At 39.4% G+C, this 17,807-nt stretch overlaps 1 protein-coding gene across 1 annotated transcript in view; it reads left to right on the forward strand.

Annotated features, from left to right (window-relative positions):
- The window catches only part of LOC146004451 (uncharacterized), a 57,649-nt gene that overhangs the window by 10,761 nt on the left and 29,081 nt on the right, over window positions 1-17,807 (forward strand). The window contains exons 2-6 of the mRNA XM_083143305.1: window positions 1,345-1,517; window positions 2,663-2,887; window positions 9,820-9,952; window positions 16,334-16,461; window positions 17,392-17,520. Coding sequence (XP_082999431.1) covers window positions 1,345-1,517; window positions 2,663-2,887; window positions 9,820-9,952; window positions 16,334-16,461; window positions 17,392-17,520 — 788 coding nt within the window. The remainder of the gene's footprint in view (window positions 1-1,344; window positions 1,518-2,662; window positions 2,888-9,819; window positions 9,953-16,333; window positions 16,462-17,391; window positions 17,521-17,807) is intronic.

Below are 17,807 nucleotides of genomic sequence, written 5' to 3' on the forward strand. Positions count from 1 at the left end.
TAAAAGTAATTAACTCTTTCGCCGGTGTGGCCTTCCTAAAGAAGGCTCAAGTAGTAACAGTATGAATTAATGTACAATACATTCTAACATATGTCCAACTCGACCATATCGCTGCAGATTTTACAATTCAACTACAACAATGGAAAAATGTATAATGACATGTTTATTATTATGATATAATTATACACGTGATACAGAAAACAGACAAATATTTAAAAACACATACTGTACACGTTATTGAATAAAAAGAAGATAATGGAAATTTCCGTAAGCGAACTCCATTTTTTTTTAATTTTTCGAATTGAATTCAAGAATTTAGGCACCAAGTGAAAATTTTCAGACGCCATGGCAACCGGGCGCCCTGCAATCTTTATTCCTGGCAATTACTATTATAAACAAATAAGAATTACGATTATTGTTTTATTATTTAAGTGAGCGAATACCTGTCACAACAGTTTACAAGTTTGAAACTATCAATACACTGAAATACCGTACATAAATATTTTCATATTTTGTTATGATGTTATAAGAGTTTACCCCCAGCGCGTTAAGTTGTCGACTTTCAATCTCGCCAGATTCGTGTCTTCTGTCTAGGCATGGGTATTCTCTATCAGTGCCATTTCATCAATTTCATCTAATCATCACTCAGCCTCATTGCCGCGATTTGCCGCAAGTGAAAGAAATGCTACGTGAAATAACAAAAATACAATGCAAATGCACATTAAATTTCGGCAAGTCACCGAAAGTTATGGGGGAAAATGTTAGTCGCAAAATTTATGTTGTATGACCAATTGCGCCCAGAATTCACTATTGAGAATTTGTATAATTTCTCCAGTAATAAAGTACGTACTGTCAAAATCGAAAAATCATGGCTCAACAGCCCTCTAAGAGAGAGCTGTTTTTCATTAGGTGACGCGCAGTGGAGGCGATTGATTTCCAAAACTGGGGTGGGGGGAGGCAATGACAGTTGCAACTGCCCCCACGCATTCCCCCAAATCGTCACCACTGGTGACACGTGATCGGAACATCAAGTCTCATCGACGCTGTTTCCTGACTTTCGTGATCGGAGGCAGCTACATTTTTTTTTTCAAGCAGCTTCCCAATTGCTCTAACGACGCTGTGTCATCCCAGCGTTGGGGGATCGAACCCGGGACTGCTTGCACCCTAGACGAGAACGCTACGCGGGAGCCCCTCAAAATCAGACTACCATAAATAAACTTCTTCCACAATCAAATTAATTATGTTAGTTTCGAGGGAGGCAGTTGATTCAAGGAAAAGTTGCATTATCTCCAAAATGGTTCCTATCAAAATCGAATTAACTAGATCACTCTTCTCTCCTCATAGGTTGCTTGATCTCCCTTCCTCCACGAGAAACGTCAAATGGAGAAGCACGAGGCCCGACTTCTTCCGTCGAGGCGCGTGGCGGTTGAGTCCCCAACGGTTGCACGACCCCAGGACCCATTACCACATCAATGGACACCAGGCGCCCCCTGGACTAACGAGAACCGCCGACAGAGGTAAGAAAGGGACTTCTCAATTCCATGCATAATCCAGTAATATGTTTGTATTCTTAGTAATTTGACGCCACGGGTACACAAACTACATGAGAACACAACACCCAATTCGAATATTTCCGAATGTCTATGTATAGAGAAGATAATGACATTAGAGTAATATCAGCTCAGCTTAGTAAATTATTATTATTATTGCGCTCTGGAGCAAAGAAAAACAAATTACATGCTTTCAAACATATACCGGGTGGGCCATAAGTCAGTTGTCACTAGCAATCGTTAGACTTTGTTTTGCCTAGCATAGTGGAAGTCAGTTGTGAACTTGACTAGTGCATATTACCCAGCATTCTTATATTTGGTAATATGCACTAGTCAAGTTCACAACTGACTTCCACTATGCTAGGCAAAACAAAGTCTAACGATTGCTAGTGACAACTGACTTATGGCCCACCGTGTAGATTGATTGATTGATTTGGTGTTTTAAGTCCACTCTATGCACAATAAGGCTAATCGGGACTGGACATACAGTTTAAACTGGGATCCGAACCACTATGTGCCTCCACCGGGTTCGAACCTGGAACCCCTTGATTACAAGGCAATGATGACAAACATATAGAAATGTGGGCAGAAGGACATGGGGAGTAGTAACAATAAAACATCTAAATATAAGATTTTAAATGATGGAACGTTGAATGAGGTTGAAATATTATTAACATCCAACAAATAAAAGAAAAAAATATTGGCAAATCAATTTCACAGCTTTTTCCGCACCACTTCTACACGATTTTCTATAAATTTTCGTAAGTTCTGGTTATTGTGTAACCGTGTTTTCTTGTAGCATATACGCGTAGATATTCCTTTTACAAACCAACCTAACAAATGTTAACAGCTTCGATGCTTTATATATGAATAAAACAGATGTCTAATTTGTTCATCAAACCATATGTACATTATACATTATTCTTGCACTGTATTTGAACACACTGAGAAGAAATATTAGTCGAACTGTTACAGTTTTTTATTTACACAAAACAAATGCGAGGGTAAAGTATAAGGATAGGATCGTAATGAAGGCGCTCTACAAACAATGTTGATTATATAAAATGGGGATTTGGGCTACTTTTTGTGAATTATTTCATTGCTTTTTTCAGGAACACGGACTAAAATTCCAAAGGATTACGACCCAACTCCAAACCTGATCGATGATTATGCAGGAACAAAGACGCAATCAGTGTCCAAGTACCAAAGCGAGCTGTGCACTGCGGAGATGAAAACCAGAGTGGTGGAAGGGTTATGCTACTCCAACGACCAATGCCTGCAGCAAGGAGGGGAAGCTGGGGGCTTTTGCCCGGATGGGAAACTGGTGTGCTGCACATGTAAGTATGCACATACTCTCATTACCCCTTACTTTTTCATGAGACACACATATATTTTTTTTAAAAAGGCCTAATATATACCCATTCTGGCGCCTAATTCACCTTTTTACCCCTTAAGAATCAGCCCCCAGACTGAAAATACTAATAATTGTCTGAATGTTAGTGACAATGTTTCATTATTTTCTCCGTGCAATGTTAATTCGACATTATATATTGTCGATATATATTCTTCGTATAGATACACGTGTTATTTGATCTTTCCTGTTTGCTTCTGTCTACACAAGCAGAACCCACGCGTTAAATCGTAATGTGATTTGATTTTCGTATACAGGGTGGTCATAAAGTCCCGGTACCATTACAAAAAACATAGCTCGAAAACTACATGCAATAGAACAATGGGTAACAGTTTCATAGATCGGAGACACATTAAAATCGGATATTTTGTGTTTCGCATGGTTCGTACTTACCAATTGTGTATTGCGGAACATAGTTCAAGGTGCCATTATGCTTTTTACACGAAAACAAACGCAATTTTTCACATTCTGAGTGCTTTTTCTTTATTCCTTTCTTCGCTTCCGTAACGCACGTTATGGCAGGCACATCTTGACTCACGTTGTTTTAACCTTCTTCGCCGAAAAATACCTACTATCGTGTTCGTCACCGGTGGAAATTATACATTATGCACGGGTAGCTGATGGATAGCCCCACGAAACGGAACGACTTGAGATGGCCGGACCCCTCTCCGATTTTCTTCATATTTGGCATACTCACTAATTGAGGCCTCCTAATCACGAATCTGAAGTTAAAATTTGTCGCAAACGTCTAGAAATTGCAAGATAAGCGAAAATAAGACGTTAGTTTTCGGAATGGAAACAGTCGATTTTCGCGAAATTTTTTGTTTCACAACCACATATATATATTCCTGATACTACCACGAAACAAAATTTTAACTATGTTTGCCTAACCTAGCCGAAACTAACCTAACCACGCGCCAATGGTTCGTGAGGCTAGTGCCAATGGTTCGTGAGGCTAGCGTCAATGGTTCGCAATTTCTAGACGTTTCCGACAAATTTCAACTTCAGATTCGTGATTAGGAGGCCTCAATTAGTGACTATGTCAAATATGAAGAAAATCGGAGAGGGGTCCGGTCATCTCAAGTCATACCCCATTCACGGATAGCCCCACGAACCATTTCCGATAAGGTTAGGTTAGGTTTGGTTATGTTAGGCAAGCATAGTAAAAAAAGGGGGGGTTCGAAACACTGACAGGGGCTTATGTCATCAAACGTACGCAGCATCCGGTTGTCGTAGGGCAAGCAAATGAAAGCAATGTCAATTGTGCGTCGGTGAGATATTTCTCTTGAAAAATACAGGATTTCCAGGTCAAATATATTCCACGATGAAAGAAAATACCTCGACGAACGTTGTAAACCTTGGAGAAACTAATTTCCGTAAGTAGTTTCTTGTGTAAAATTGAAGAAATGTGTCTCCGGTGTGTGAAACTGTTACCGAACAATGCTGTTGATTGCAAAATGAACTACAACTCTCCACGTTTATATGCCATACACCTCAATGTGCGCCCCTCTAGTTGCTCTCAGAATATCAAGGCGGTAATCCACTTCTGCCTATACACGCCTCAGCATATCACCAGTAACAGTTAGGATACTCTCCGTTATTCTTCTTCGAAGAGTAGCAACATCGGGAACAGGAGTGCGGTAAAGACAATAGTTCACATACCCGCAGAAGAAATTCAAGGTTGTGATATCAGGAGAGCGCGGTGGCCATTGTGGCGGTTAACATGTACGGACACGTGGAACGTGGCTTCGTCAGAAAACATGACTTTCTGAACGTAGTCGTTGTCTTTGTCTATTGATTGCAGCATGGCATTGGCGAAATCGTAACGCAAAGGACGGTCGTTTGGTAGCAAAGCTCGAGTGATTTGCATTTTGTACGCTGTAGTCGCTTATGCAACACTTTATGGATGGTTGTTGGTGGCACCAGTCGTGAGGCTCGTCGAATTGGCTTCTGTGGGCTGCGTTGAAATGTAGTTTGGATTTTGCCAACAGTTTCATCAGATACATTTGGTCGTCCACTCCGAGGCAAGTCCTTAACTCTAACAGTCTCTGAAGTACCGCAGCCATCTCATAATGCTTGATTTGGACGGAGGATCACTTCCGTATCGGCGGTGAAATTCTCGGTGAACAGTTACTGGTGATTTGTACTCAGAATACCACAGCACGCATTGTGCTTATCTTGTAGTGTTGTCGTTTTGGTCAATCACGCATGCAACAAAAGTAAACAAACCGTCGTTTTGCAATCAACAGCATTGTTCTATTGCATATGGTTTCCGAGCTATGTTTTTGTAATGGTACCGGTATATGAGTTGCTGTTTCAAGTCCACTTTATGCACAGTAAGGCTAATCGGGACTGGACCTACAGTTTAAAGTGGGATCCGAACCACTTGTGCCTCCACCGGGTATCGAACCCGGGATCCCTTGATTACAAGGCAATGAAGGTGCGGTAATGGTACCGGGACTTTATGAACACCATGTATTTTATTCCATAAGACCTACGTAATTTTCATGTATTTAACAACTTCTAACCTTTACGTAGTAATGGTTTGAAATTGTGTCTAGTTGGATTCATTTTTATCTGAATCCGTTGAGTCCTTTACAAGTGTGTCCGCTTATCGGCCGTTCTTGTGGTAGTTAGATTTCCATGCATCTATCTCCATGCTAGAATTTCCTCACTTCAGAGGAACAGGAAGTAGTTCTTTCGCTTCCTATATGCATGTTACGTTAACATTCAGCTGTTTGCAACATCAATAATCTACCGGGTGTAACACAACTGATTGAAAATAACTCTGCTCAATAAACATATTTATAATTACAATATCTTTCAGTTATCGCCACAGCAATTCATAAACTTTATTTTTTTAAATTTTGCTTTGTGTTTTAAATCTTGAATATTTACTTCTGAAGGACGCAAATATTACCTAGAGTTAAATCTTAGATTTGATTTATTTTAAGGACTTGCTTTATACACACATTGAAATTATGCTTTGTATTTCATTATTTAAAAGTATTCTCTTAAACTGTATTTCTTTCATACTTTCAGTCGCTAATATAGTTAGATTAACGTAATTTAACTGTGTTCAAATCCATGCTGTCGTGTGCTTGCACTTCACGTTTGTGGCTGCGTAACAATTTACACGAGTCGTCGTAATTGCTCCCCTCGCTGGCAGATGGCGTTGCTTTAAGGTCTATTGCACTGCCATCTGATGTTAATGAGAGGAACTGCTAGGACATGGTATTACATGAGAGGAGCTACAAAATTTCAAAATTTTTGTTCTTATTTGTTGTTGAGTGATTGATTAATTTCCACGGACGGCGACAGGGGTGGACACGGGTGGGCAAGTGCCCACCCAAAATTTCCTGTGCCCACCCAAAATTTCCTGTGCCCACCCGATTGCCCACCCAAACAAATTCAATAAGTACATATACTTGGGGATATGTAAATGCTTCAATAAATAAGTGTATTATGGTGTTCATAACATGTATATTTTACTTGTGAATATCATCTATGCTAGAAATGTTCACATATTATCAACCCATAAAAAGCTATTAAAACAAAAACGTGTGATCAAATGAATACTTCCATGATTAAAAGCAGGTAGTAGGCTTAGGAGGCTCAAAATTATGCAGGGTATGATCAAGATTTGATCAGAATTTAGGGTGAACTTGAGGACTGAAGCTTCGGGCCTTCACTGGGAAAGACTGCTTTGAAAAGTACTACACAATGAAAAAAATAGGTACTTCGGATGTGGTAAAAAGTATAATAACAAACCACACAATGTAACTTGGCGAGAAGTTATAACTGGAGTGAGGCCTTGGTGCTGTAAGCTCCAGACCTCCACATACGTACATAAATCCCGGTCTGGGTATGGTTAAAAAAAATCTCCAAATAAACAAATCAAAACATCATCTTAGCGTTACTTCCTCCAGCAACACAATACATTATTTCGACTTTTTAATTATTATTAGAATAATTTTATCAATAAGACTTAGATGGGCAGGCCGTGTGACACGAATGACAGAGGAAAGAATAGTTTACAGGATTCTTGTTGGGAAAGAAGGTCAATACGAGGATGAAGGGATAACGTTGAGATGAACCTAAAATAAATCAGTAAGGATGGAAAAGAGTGGATTGATCTTGCCCTGTATAGGGACAGATGGAAGGCTTGTGTTGCTGCAGCCATAAATCTTTGGGTTTAAGTATGCTAGAGTGTATAATATAGTTTTAATTAGCTCTGCATTGAAATTCCAGAAGTGTGCCTTCTTTTTTATTTCATTACAATTTTTATATACCTGTCATCTTCAAATACCAATATGGTATGCGAAATATCAACTTTATATTTGTTCTACTAATAAGAAAGAATCACAATATTCACTACAATACCGAAGTGAATAAATTTTAATAAACCAGTTATGTATGGAAAAAGCTACAGAATTGATAATGAGTGGCTTATCCTATTTAGAAATCCTCGTTCCACACATAAATTTTGCCACATGAATCAGCCGAAAATGTCAACAGAATCTGTAGATGCAGCAGAAGTAAAGACAAGAAAGTTATGTCACAAAGTACCCAGAAGACTGTTTTGTTTGTTCTTAAGCCCACTTTTATGCTCAGATAGGCTAATCGGGACTAAACCTACAGTTTAACGTGTAGTCCAAACCAGTGTGCATTGTGCTTCCAGCAGAGGAAGGGGAAGGCGAACACAGGGCCTCTTCATTATAATGCGACAGCGATATGCCATTGGGGAAAAAATATACAGAAAGAACTCGCACCAAACGTGTCATTTTATCACCACGGAAGATGCGTCCATTTTAAGAGGGGGATTGCCGGAGACAAATATTTGAGACTTTCGGAAAACAACATCATTGTTCACGGAATTAGCTGCCTTGATCCACTAATGAAACGATGTGCAAATAAAACTACCACCTAAACTTTCTAAGACGTATGAACTAATGAAACTCCATTTTTGGAAGAGTAAGTTGTGGTTGATTTGTTATATTTTTAGTCACCTTTCTGCTTATTTTGATAATGACTACGATAAGGTTCATGAAAGCAACGAAGGGGCGTAAACAAACACATGCCGGCACTCAAAATACAAACCCTCATGAATTCATAAATTATTACTTTGACAGTGGTTCCAGGCGCCAGGGACTCGTTGCCCTAAACGAATAAAGTTTCCAGGGTATGTTGCACAGGATAGAGGTTGACATTCTAGTGTGTTCGAGATGGTCACGCCATACAGCCGAAGTCATCTATGAAAAATTGATGAATTATTACTGGTACGGTGAACAACTTCGATTAATTCCTTGGGTCCTAAATCACTTTTTTACCTCAAAAAATATGCATATGTAGCCATACGTGTATTGCTTCTCCCGCATTAGTAACATGACAGTTCAGAAAACGAATAGCAACTTAGCTAATAATCTCTTCAATTCCGAACAATCTTACTTGTTACTTACTTGTTTGTTACTTATGAGTGATATTTTGTCAAAGTAGCCTTTCATTAGCCTAGGAATAGTTCATGGACAATGAACAAAGAATTGGTTTTCATGTATGTTTTAAACCATTCCTAATAAGACGTTCATTTTAATCCAAACATTCAGTGGCGGCGATTAGGAGGAGCGTGAAGTGGGGGATGCACTTCGCCCAGCCACTTTTTGCCCCCGCACTATGGCCTCTTTATGCTAAGCCTTTCGTACCAAGAAAAGTATATTGTCCTTGCCTCTCAAATGTTGGCACCCAATCTCCGCTACTACAAACATACAGATAATTTCTCAGTTGTACAAACCCTGTAAGGTAGGAAAAGTGACCCCCAAGACGTAAGAAAACTTTTTCAGTCAAAAACTCATATGATGAAAATACTATGCTCGGGAACAGGCATTTAAATTACGAGAAACTTCACGATTGTCTACCATCGCACTTCCTATCACTGTCGCCACGACAACAGGGGACCCAATTCCATTGTATCATCTCTGATCCTCATCTTCGGCATTAGCCCGTAAGTGGCAGGAATGCGAAGTAAAATAAACCAAATCAATCAATCATTCAATCATCACTCATCGTCCCTAAAAAGAGAGGGGAAGAAGCGACGTAAAGTAATAAAAATTAAAACCTGTAAGTGTGGAAAATTGTACCACCAAGTTACATTGCCGTTAACCGTTTTTCTATCGCATAAAAATATCATCCAGGACTATTTTGTTAAATACTGTTACATTTGCAAAATCGTAAAAAAAACATATATTACTTTGCACTTCAGGTCCCAGGAGTGTTACAAAAAAGAAAAGTAAAGTGCTCCCCTGTGCTTTGCACGCCATGAAGGCGTATAGATGGTATGGAGTTAAGGTCCCACACTTTCTTGATGGGGTGATGTGATCAGCACCACGCCACTGGCCGTCTTTACCCTCCTTAGTTTCCACCAGGTACCCACTTTATACGACGGTGCTGGGGCACGGAGCCGCTTGAACAGGTGGAAAAAATCCCGGTTCTCCCCCTCCGGGGATCGAACCCGGGTCTCTCGCATGGTAGTCAGACGTGCGAATTTTAAGAAACCTGAAAATGTTGGGGCTAATTGTCCCTCCTTGCCCCGCTGTGCCGTTAACGTATTTTGGTTACATAACATTAACTGATTTAACGAAAAAGTAACGAACGCGTTTCCAAGTGACCTGCGTTACATTATTCCCTAACTCTGGGACACACGCACGTGCGCGCACACGCACACATTTACACATCATCCCCGGCACACCAACCATTGTACTGTCAGGTATATGCTTGCATGGGCAGAAGTTCATAAGATCCATTAACTTTTATTACTTGCATGCTCGTTGCCATCCGTTCTACCTGCTTTTCCTTTTTTTCCAGTTGAGTACTCTTGCGGAGACATTTCTTCGGAGCGAGTGACGTATTTCCGGTCACCTGACTTCCCGGCTCGTTCCATGGGCTCGTTGGCGTGCGACTTCGACATTGAGATCCAGAGCGACGTGTGTGCTGTGAGGTAAATGCATTGGTTGATGAAAAAGGGTGTGGAGGATCACCTCCCAACGAGGTGTCTATAGTCCATCTGCTGTATGAACGAAGTAAATGTAAACAAATACACGCGGTCTTTGAGAAATCCTATTGGTTATTGCAATGGTAGATGTGCATGAATCTTGCACTTTAATGTAATATAGCCAAACCACTCCATGTATCTGCTATATTAAAGTCAAGGGACTATAGTGAACACGATATTCATGAGCAAATAAGACCAGAACTCACAGACAGAGAAGGAACAATTTTTCAGAAGTCACATGGTTTGGTTTATTTATTAGGCCAGCTGCACACCGGATCCGACACGACACGACGCGACAAGTCATTTTTGTTGCAAACAGTCGCAGGGAAGGTATAACATTAGCCTCTTATGGGCTGCCGCACCGGACGAAACATTGGACTCGATTCACGTTGCGACGGTTTGCGACAAAACAACGAAGGTCCGTGGAATTTGGTATCGCGTGGGGCGGCTTACGACAAAACGATCTGCGCATGCGCGAGTCCATTCACTTCAGCCACAGACCGGAAACGGAGGCGAAAAGAACTATTTGAATAGCCCAATAAACATCGCAGCAGTGCAAGGATAGTATCAGTATTATATAGATTCGATTCAAAACATATAATGCATACATAATTGATTTGATACATAATTCTGTACATACACATTGATTCTGATGCATCGTCACCCGCTTCCCAAATTATGAAAGACAGAGCTAGACCTACTTCGTCCATGGACGAAATCTGCCATCAGATTTTAGTTAACAAAATGACTCGTCGTGTCGTGTCGTGTGGCGTCGTGTCGGATCCGGTGTTCGGCAGGCCTTATACAGAGTGTCCGAAAAGTCACGCAACCCGGTGTTTACGACCGTATAACGGAATAGCGAAACGGAATGAGAAGAAACGCTTTCTGCCAAGAGAATGCCCTGTATATTGGGAAAATTTAGAGAGACAAACATATGTAAGAACATGCATGTTTTAATGACAAATAAGCAAAGTGTTGCCAAAGGCGGAAAAAAAATATTTGCAAATCGTGTATATTGATGCACAGAACTCACTGAGGTAAATTATTGCAACATTTCACAATACCAAGGAACAATTTGGATGGCCATCTAATGAATTTGACAGAAAAAGAACTTTGACGAAGTTTCAAAAACATTGCAGAAGGGAATAAATGGGCTGTTCCAAAATTCGATGTTTTCACAATATTACGAGGGACACTGGCAACACTGTTGGTGTCACGTGTCACTAACAGACGTGTTTCACCTCAGGCTATCACACTAAGGCACTTTTAACGACAAAGGAGAAAGTTGGTTATTCTCGAACATATGCAATAAATTAGATACACCTTGCAACCCTGAAATGTGGTTTCAATTGGATAGGTATGTCAACAGCCAAAATTCCAGGCATTGGTCGACAGAAAACTCACATCAGTTGCATGAACTACCCTTGCACTCTCCGAAAATCGGTGTATGGTGTGGAATATCGCGACGTCGTATTGTGGGACCGTTATTCTTTGAGACAACAGTGGATACTGCTGTGTACGGGGATCTCATAATGCAATTCATTGCTCTCCTGGAAGTTCGATCCCCGGCCGGTTCAAATCCGGGAACTTTTCTAACGATGGAAGCGGCCCCGGCGCCCACCCAGCGTCGAATAACATGGGTACCTGGGGGAAACCCTGGGGGTAAAGGCGGTCAGGGGCGTGATGCTGATCACATCACCCCCATTCACGACCGGATCAAGAAAGTGTGGGGCGTTACCCCCACACCCCCTATACGCCTTCATGGCGTGGTGCTATGCACAGGGGAGCACTTTACCTTTTTTTTTTTACCTGGAAGAAGACGAACGTGATGTTTGGCTACAACAAGATGGAGCAACTTGCCATACATCTAATGTATCTCTTCGTATGCTGAGAGAATTTTTTGGTGATCATATAATATCCAAGGATTTATGGCCCAGTCGCTCGCCCAATTTAACATCTGGAGATTTTTTTCTGTGGGGTTACTTAAAGGGGAAAGTATACCAATCGGGACCCAGAACATTGGAGGAGCTGAAACGAAACATTACACAGGAAATTAATAATATCGGTGCTGCAACCCTCAGGAAGGTATCTGAGAACATGATCAAGCGAACCAACTTATGTATCCAAGAAAATGGTGGACACTTCAAACATTTGCTTTAATTTGTAGTGATACCCACATTTCAGGGTTGCAAGGTGTATCTAATTTATTGCATATGTTCGAGAATAACCAACTTTCTCCTTTGTCGTTAAAAGTGCCTTAGTGTGATAGCCTGAGGTGAAACACGTCTGTTAGTGACACGTGACACCAACAGTGTTGCCAGTGTCCCTCGTAATATTGTGAAAACATCGAATTTTGGAACAGCCCATTTATTCCCTTCTGCAATGTTTTTGAAACTTCGTCAAAGTTCTTTTTCTGTCAAATTCATTAGATGGCCATCCAAATTGTTCCTTGGTATTGTGAAATGTTGCAATAATTTACCTCAGTGAGTTCTGTGCATCAATATACACGATTTGCAAATATTTTTTTTCCGCCTTTGGCAACACTTTGCTTATTTGTCATTAAAACATGCATGTTCTTACATATGTTTGTCTCTCTAAATTTTCCCAATATACAGGGCATTCTCTTGGCAGAAAGCGTTTCTTCTCATTCCGTTTCGCTATTCCGTTATACGGTCGTAAACACCGGGTTGCGTGACTTTTCGGACACTCTGTAGTTCAAATCACAAACCCTGACACCTTCTGTAAACAAAACCACCTGCAAGCAGAAAGCATTGCAAACTCATAGAATTAAAATAATCCACACGAAAATCCAGCGTTGTTACAGGATTCATTACGTAAGGTAAAACAATGGCAAATTTGTAGTATGGGATACGCTGCCGCAAATGACGTCTCACTTTAAACCCAATGCTCTTTCTTTTTTTACTTATTGCTTCACCTTTATGGTTAACTCTTTGCACCAGTAATCATTTCCCATAAATTTGGCTTCTTTCTTTGAATATATTTTACTTGCATTTTTTAGACAAAATGATATAACATGGTAATGTATATTTCTAAGGTTTGATATAGATAGGACTGTATTTGAAATTTGTTTGTACATTTTATGTAAATTGTATCTTATGTAAATAAAATATATAATGGGCATAAACAGCCATATGCATTGCTGTAAGTCCAATAAATATATTGATGATGATCAAAACAAGACAAAAAGTTCGTAAATTTATTGCGGTTGGAAACTTTGACAAGCATCCTAATAACGATTTTTGTTCCGCCAAATATAGTGCACTTCGTAAAATAACTTGGTGACATGGCAAGGCAAGATAAGTCTGAACATTTTGTAGTAATATAACTTTCAATGAGCTTAGAGATTTGTGTACATAATGATATTTTATAACATTGGTTATTTTCTAAAAATAATCATGTGAACAGCAAGGAAGTAGTGCAACTTAGTAATATTGCCTGACTTATCCTTAGAAAAATAACATGCCGAGTTCTATGCGTGAGGGAAAGTCTCCGTGTTCTCCGAGCTTGTTTTCAAAACACCAGCAAGGACAGCCTTTGAAAAGGGGTGAGAAACAGATTCTACTCAATATTTATGTAACGTTCTGCCAGTGGTATCCTGAGAAACCAGTAAATGAAGTGGTTAAGTTGGTATCCCAGTGCAATTGTGTGTCAGTGTCTGCAGTTTTAAGGGTTATGAAAGAGAGAATGACCGGGAGAGTAACATTGTATGCGGCTGCATATTCGTCTGATGTTTTGAGAGCGGGTTCTCACATTCAGAGGCTCTTATATAAAATGAATAAGTGCGGCGAACTATGAGTGTAACAGCAGATAATTGCGGTCATGGATCAGCTGACGTGGAGTGATACATCGAATCGGTGAGACCGTTTGTTTACAGAAGGTCTCAGGGATGGTGATTTAGACCTTAGAGCACTCAAATTTACACTGCCCATGGGTTCACACGCCAGAGCCTCGTTGGCCTGCAATATGGCAGTTACTAAAGGCAACCTGCTGCCATCTGAGTATAATGGATTTCTCCGGAAATATTTGCGGAACTCTACTAATGGTTTATGGCATCACATATGCTCTACTTACTTTTGTAACAGCGTTTGCGTGCAGTGTGTTGTGTGTGAGTGTTAAATAAGTGTAAACGGTCCTCAAGGTTGTCGGTGTATAACGAACCACAGGCATCTAGGGCCACACCAGAAAATTGTAAGAACAAACAAGCACAATAATAAAGAAATAAAGATGTGAAAGATGCAGAAGCATTAAAAGTCAGGGAGAGGAGCTGATCATTCCAAAGATAAGATTAAGAGTACATATGGTCGCAATGAGGTTTTTTTTCTTTTGTTATTGTTTCTCATAGAGAGTTTTGTTTACGAATGAGGTACATCTTAAGTTCAAAATAATAACTTAAGAAAGTTGCAGTCGCCTTTTCTCTTGTTTTCAATACGATTCATTTAAAGAAGTGAGAACTGGAAATATTTGAAAATATTTACGATATCCTGCAATATTATGCCCACTCCGTTCCAAAATATGTACACGCAGGCCCGTAGCTAGAATTGATCTCCAGGGGGGGCTCACGGGTTATCAGTGGGGCTTTGTAAACCAAGTCCATTTTTAAAAAAAAATATTAAATGAAGGTAAATTATGTGTGTGGGGGGGACGCTCATTCATTTATAAATATCATATACTACACAAATACTATATTTTTCTACATCTTTTAAAACATCTCTTGAAGTGTTAATTGACTGATGCTGAAATTATCCCTTACACACCCCATACTATTTTAGATGATACAGATATGTATATCACACACAAAAAACGCACAGTATTTAATCACAGTGCCTAAAGTTTATTCCGTCCCCGGCCGAAGCAATTAAACTCCCCTTCCTTCCCAAAACTTGGCAGCTGTTGTTGACCTTTGACGCAGATGCAGAGGGAACTTGCATGATGACATGAAAGTCACAGATTTCTGTCTAAACGGGAAGTTGCAACAGGAACAGTGAAGGTGCAGATAAAGAATCTCCCCTATGAAAGAACTTTCTGAAGTCTAGAGAATATTCTAAATACTTGCAGCTACTTCTGCTCATAAACAAAATGAGCGAATGTAATAGATACTGTTCATATTGTGTGGATTTATCCTTAAAGTTGTGAGTTGTCTACATTTTCACTCTTCACTGCAAACAAATTATGCAAAATAGTTTACCTAATGTAAAGGGGTGCTGATGGCAGTGCCAGGGGGGAGGGGCTGACGGCAGTTCCAGGGGGCTGAGCCCCCCTGGCCCCTGCCTGGCTACGGGCCTGTGTACACGTATGTTATAGAAACTTGTCATTTATCTATATCCAATTTATGGTGCATATTCCAAAATAAGACACAGGAATATATCATTTATTTTATTTCAAATATGGTATACATCTGCTACATATTCCAGAACAAGGTGCATACACCTTCACCTATAGGGCCTCCCAGATGGCGTAGTAGTAACGTCCTCGCGTTGCAATCCAGGGGTTCTGGGTTCGACACCGGGTGGAGGCACATTGCACAGTGCCTCGGATCGCTGGAACAGGAAATGCAGAATGGCATTCAGCTGTACTGTTGTGGCTTGGACTTTCTACTTAAATTTGCCTGAGTTTTAGCACAGAACACTCAACCGTCTACGCATGCGCAGTGATCGTATTTGTTGAACTGGTTTCTATGTCGTATTTTGGAACGGAGGGAGTATAATTTAGATAAATTGTAATTTATAATTATCACTTTGTCTTTGTTTGTTGCTTCTTACACAAATAGAGTAAGCATATTGTAACTTTATCAATCTTATGCAACAAATTGACGTGTACGTGCTAATTTACTTCCAGTTATTCTTCAAAACGTTCTCCATAACTAATAAATTTGCCATTTTTTTAAGGATTGCAATATCACAAACAAATAATACCGAAAGTTTCCGAACACACGAGGTGCCTGCTCGGGTAACCTGTGTGTACTTCGTTTTGGATAATAGTTTTTAAATAAACATACTTCCACTTACATCATCTATATTGTAAATTTAATTTTTACATAACATACCGATATTCTTGTAACGTGTTGCACGAGTTGTTTTCTCCTTATTTAATTTAGAATATCAGTTGTTGTGGCTGATATGCTTCTCAAAAGATCCTGAGGAGTTGAAGAACACATAAACTGAGACATCGACCAAGAATGCTATCGAAACTGGTTCAATAATAGTGACAACAAGGTTAATAATAGTACAATAATATTTCCAGCTGTTTTACACTGTGTAACAGATTTCAATGAATTATAATTTTATTTCCTCTTGTCGCCTTTCTTAGAATTGAATATAATGATGTCGAACTGGCTCGAAAGTTGGGAGGAGTCTGTGACATCGATCAAATATATGTTCTTAATTCCGTCGACGGACCCACAGCTGGGCAATGTGGGCCACTTTCAGGATATTCAAGTAAGTAATTTATTTAATATTTTTTTAGCTTGTTTTCATTGTCGAAGTGAATATGGACAGTTTAATGACAAATTGAAATTGTGTTTATTTCTCGTAAGCAGGAAGCGTGCGTGTTTCAAAGATGTCACGAATTTTTAATTTTATTACAATATAACGCCATTTATACAACAATGGGTTTATGTTATGAATTTAATTTTATTACAATATAACACTGTTTTATACAACAATGGTTTATGTTGCGAATTTTAAATTTTATTATAACGTAACGCTTTTCTCATACAACAATGAGTTTATGTCATGAATTTAATTTTATTACAATATAACACTGTTTTATAGAACAATGGTTTATGTTGCGAATTTTAAATTGTATTAAAATATAACGCTTTTTATACAATGGGTATAATTTACGCATTACACTCCAATCTAATGCACCATCGATTTTATTTTAATTCACCATAGTTTTGGGAACGAAATTTGATTTTTAAAAAAAGTGTTCATTAAATTAGAGTGAATAGGGTAGTTATCCAACCTAGCAAAAAAATTGTGTCTTGTAATTTTAATTGTGCGTAGTATAAGTGGCATGAGGACTTTTGTTAATGCATAACGATGAACGAATTTGTGGGGCATCTCCGTTGAGTGACATCTCTCTCTCTCTCTCTCTCTCTCTCTCTCTCAACCTTTTTAATATTTGAACTCATGCTGAGACCACAACTACAAGAGGGCTGAGAAAAATATTTTTTGTCTGTATGTTTGCCAATTGTAACGCTAGTGCTTTTGCTGATAGCAGATTTATACGTATCCACTGATAATGATTTTTTTTTTCCAAAATAACCGTTACGAATATTTCATGCCCAACTTGTCCATCAGTATACATAGTGTAAATATTGATGAGCCGAATATCGTATTAACATGTCGCATTTGACATTTCAGCTGTTGTGGCTGTGGAACCGGGGCAGGACAAGCCTGTAAAACTGGCCCTTCTCATTCAGAACGAAGGGTACTACTTCTGGGATATCAAAGTTGTGCAACTGCGGTGCTCAGAACTACAAAACTTCAAAGGTAAGTCGTACAGTTGAATCGTTCGAATGTCTAATACTTGGCAAGGGTTTTCAAGCATCGTGAGACTTCGGCCCGTTAAATTCTTTCCTTTCTGTTTTAAATCGATGCCCCCGATCCCAGCAATTTCACACACAAATATCTTTCTAATATTTAAATCTTTAAACATTAATTAAACTGTACCCTTGATTAATTGTTCATTCATTGAATTGATTGATTTTACTTCGCGATTTTGCCAGTTTATGATGATAAAAGATGACGAGATGAAATAGATGAAGGGGCAATCACAA

The sequence above is a fragment of the Lepisma saccharinum genome, chromosome 21, assembly GCF_977018435.1.
Source record: "Lepisma saccharinum chromosome 21, izLepSacc3.1, whole genome shotgun sequence".
Classification (NCBI taxonomy): domain Eukaryota; kingdom Metazoa; phylum Arthropoda; class Insecta; order Zygentoma; family Lepismatidae; genus Lepisma; species Lepisma saccharinum.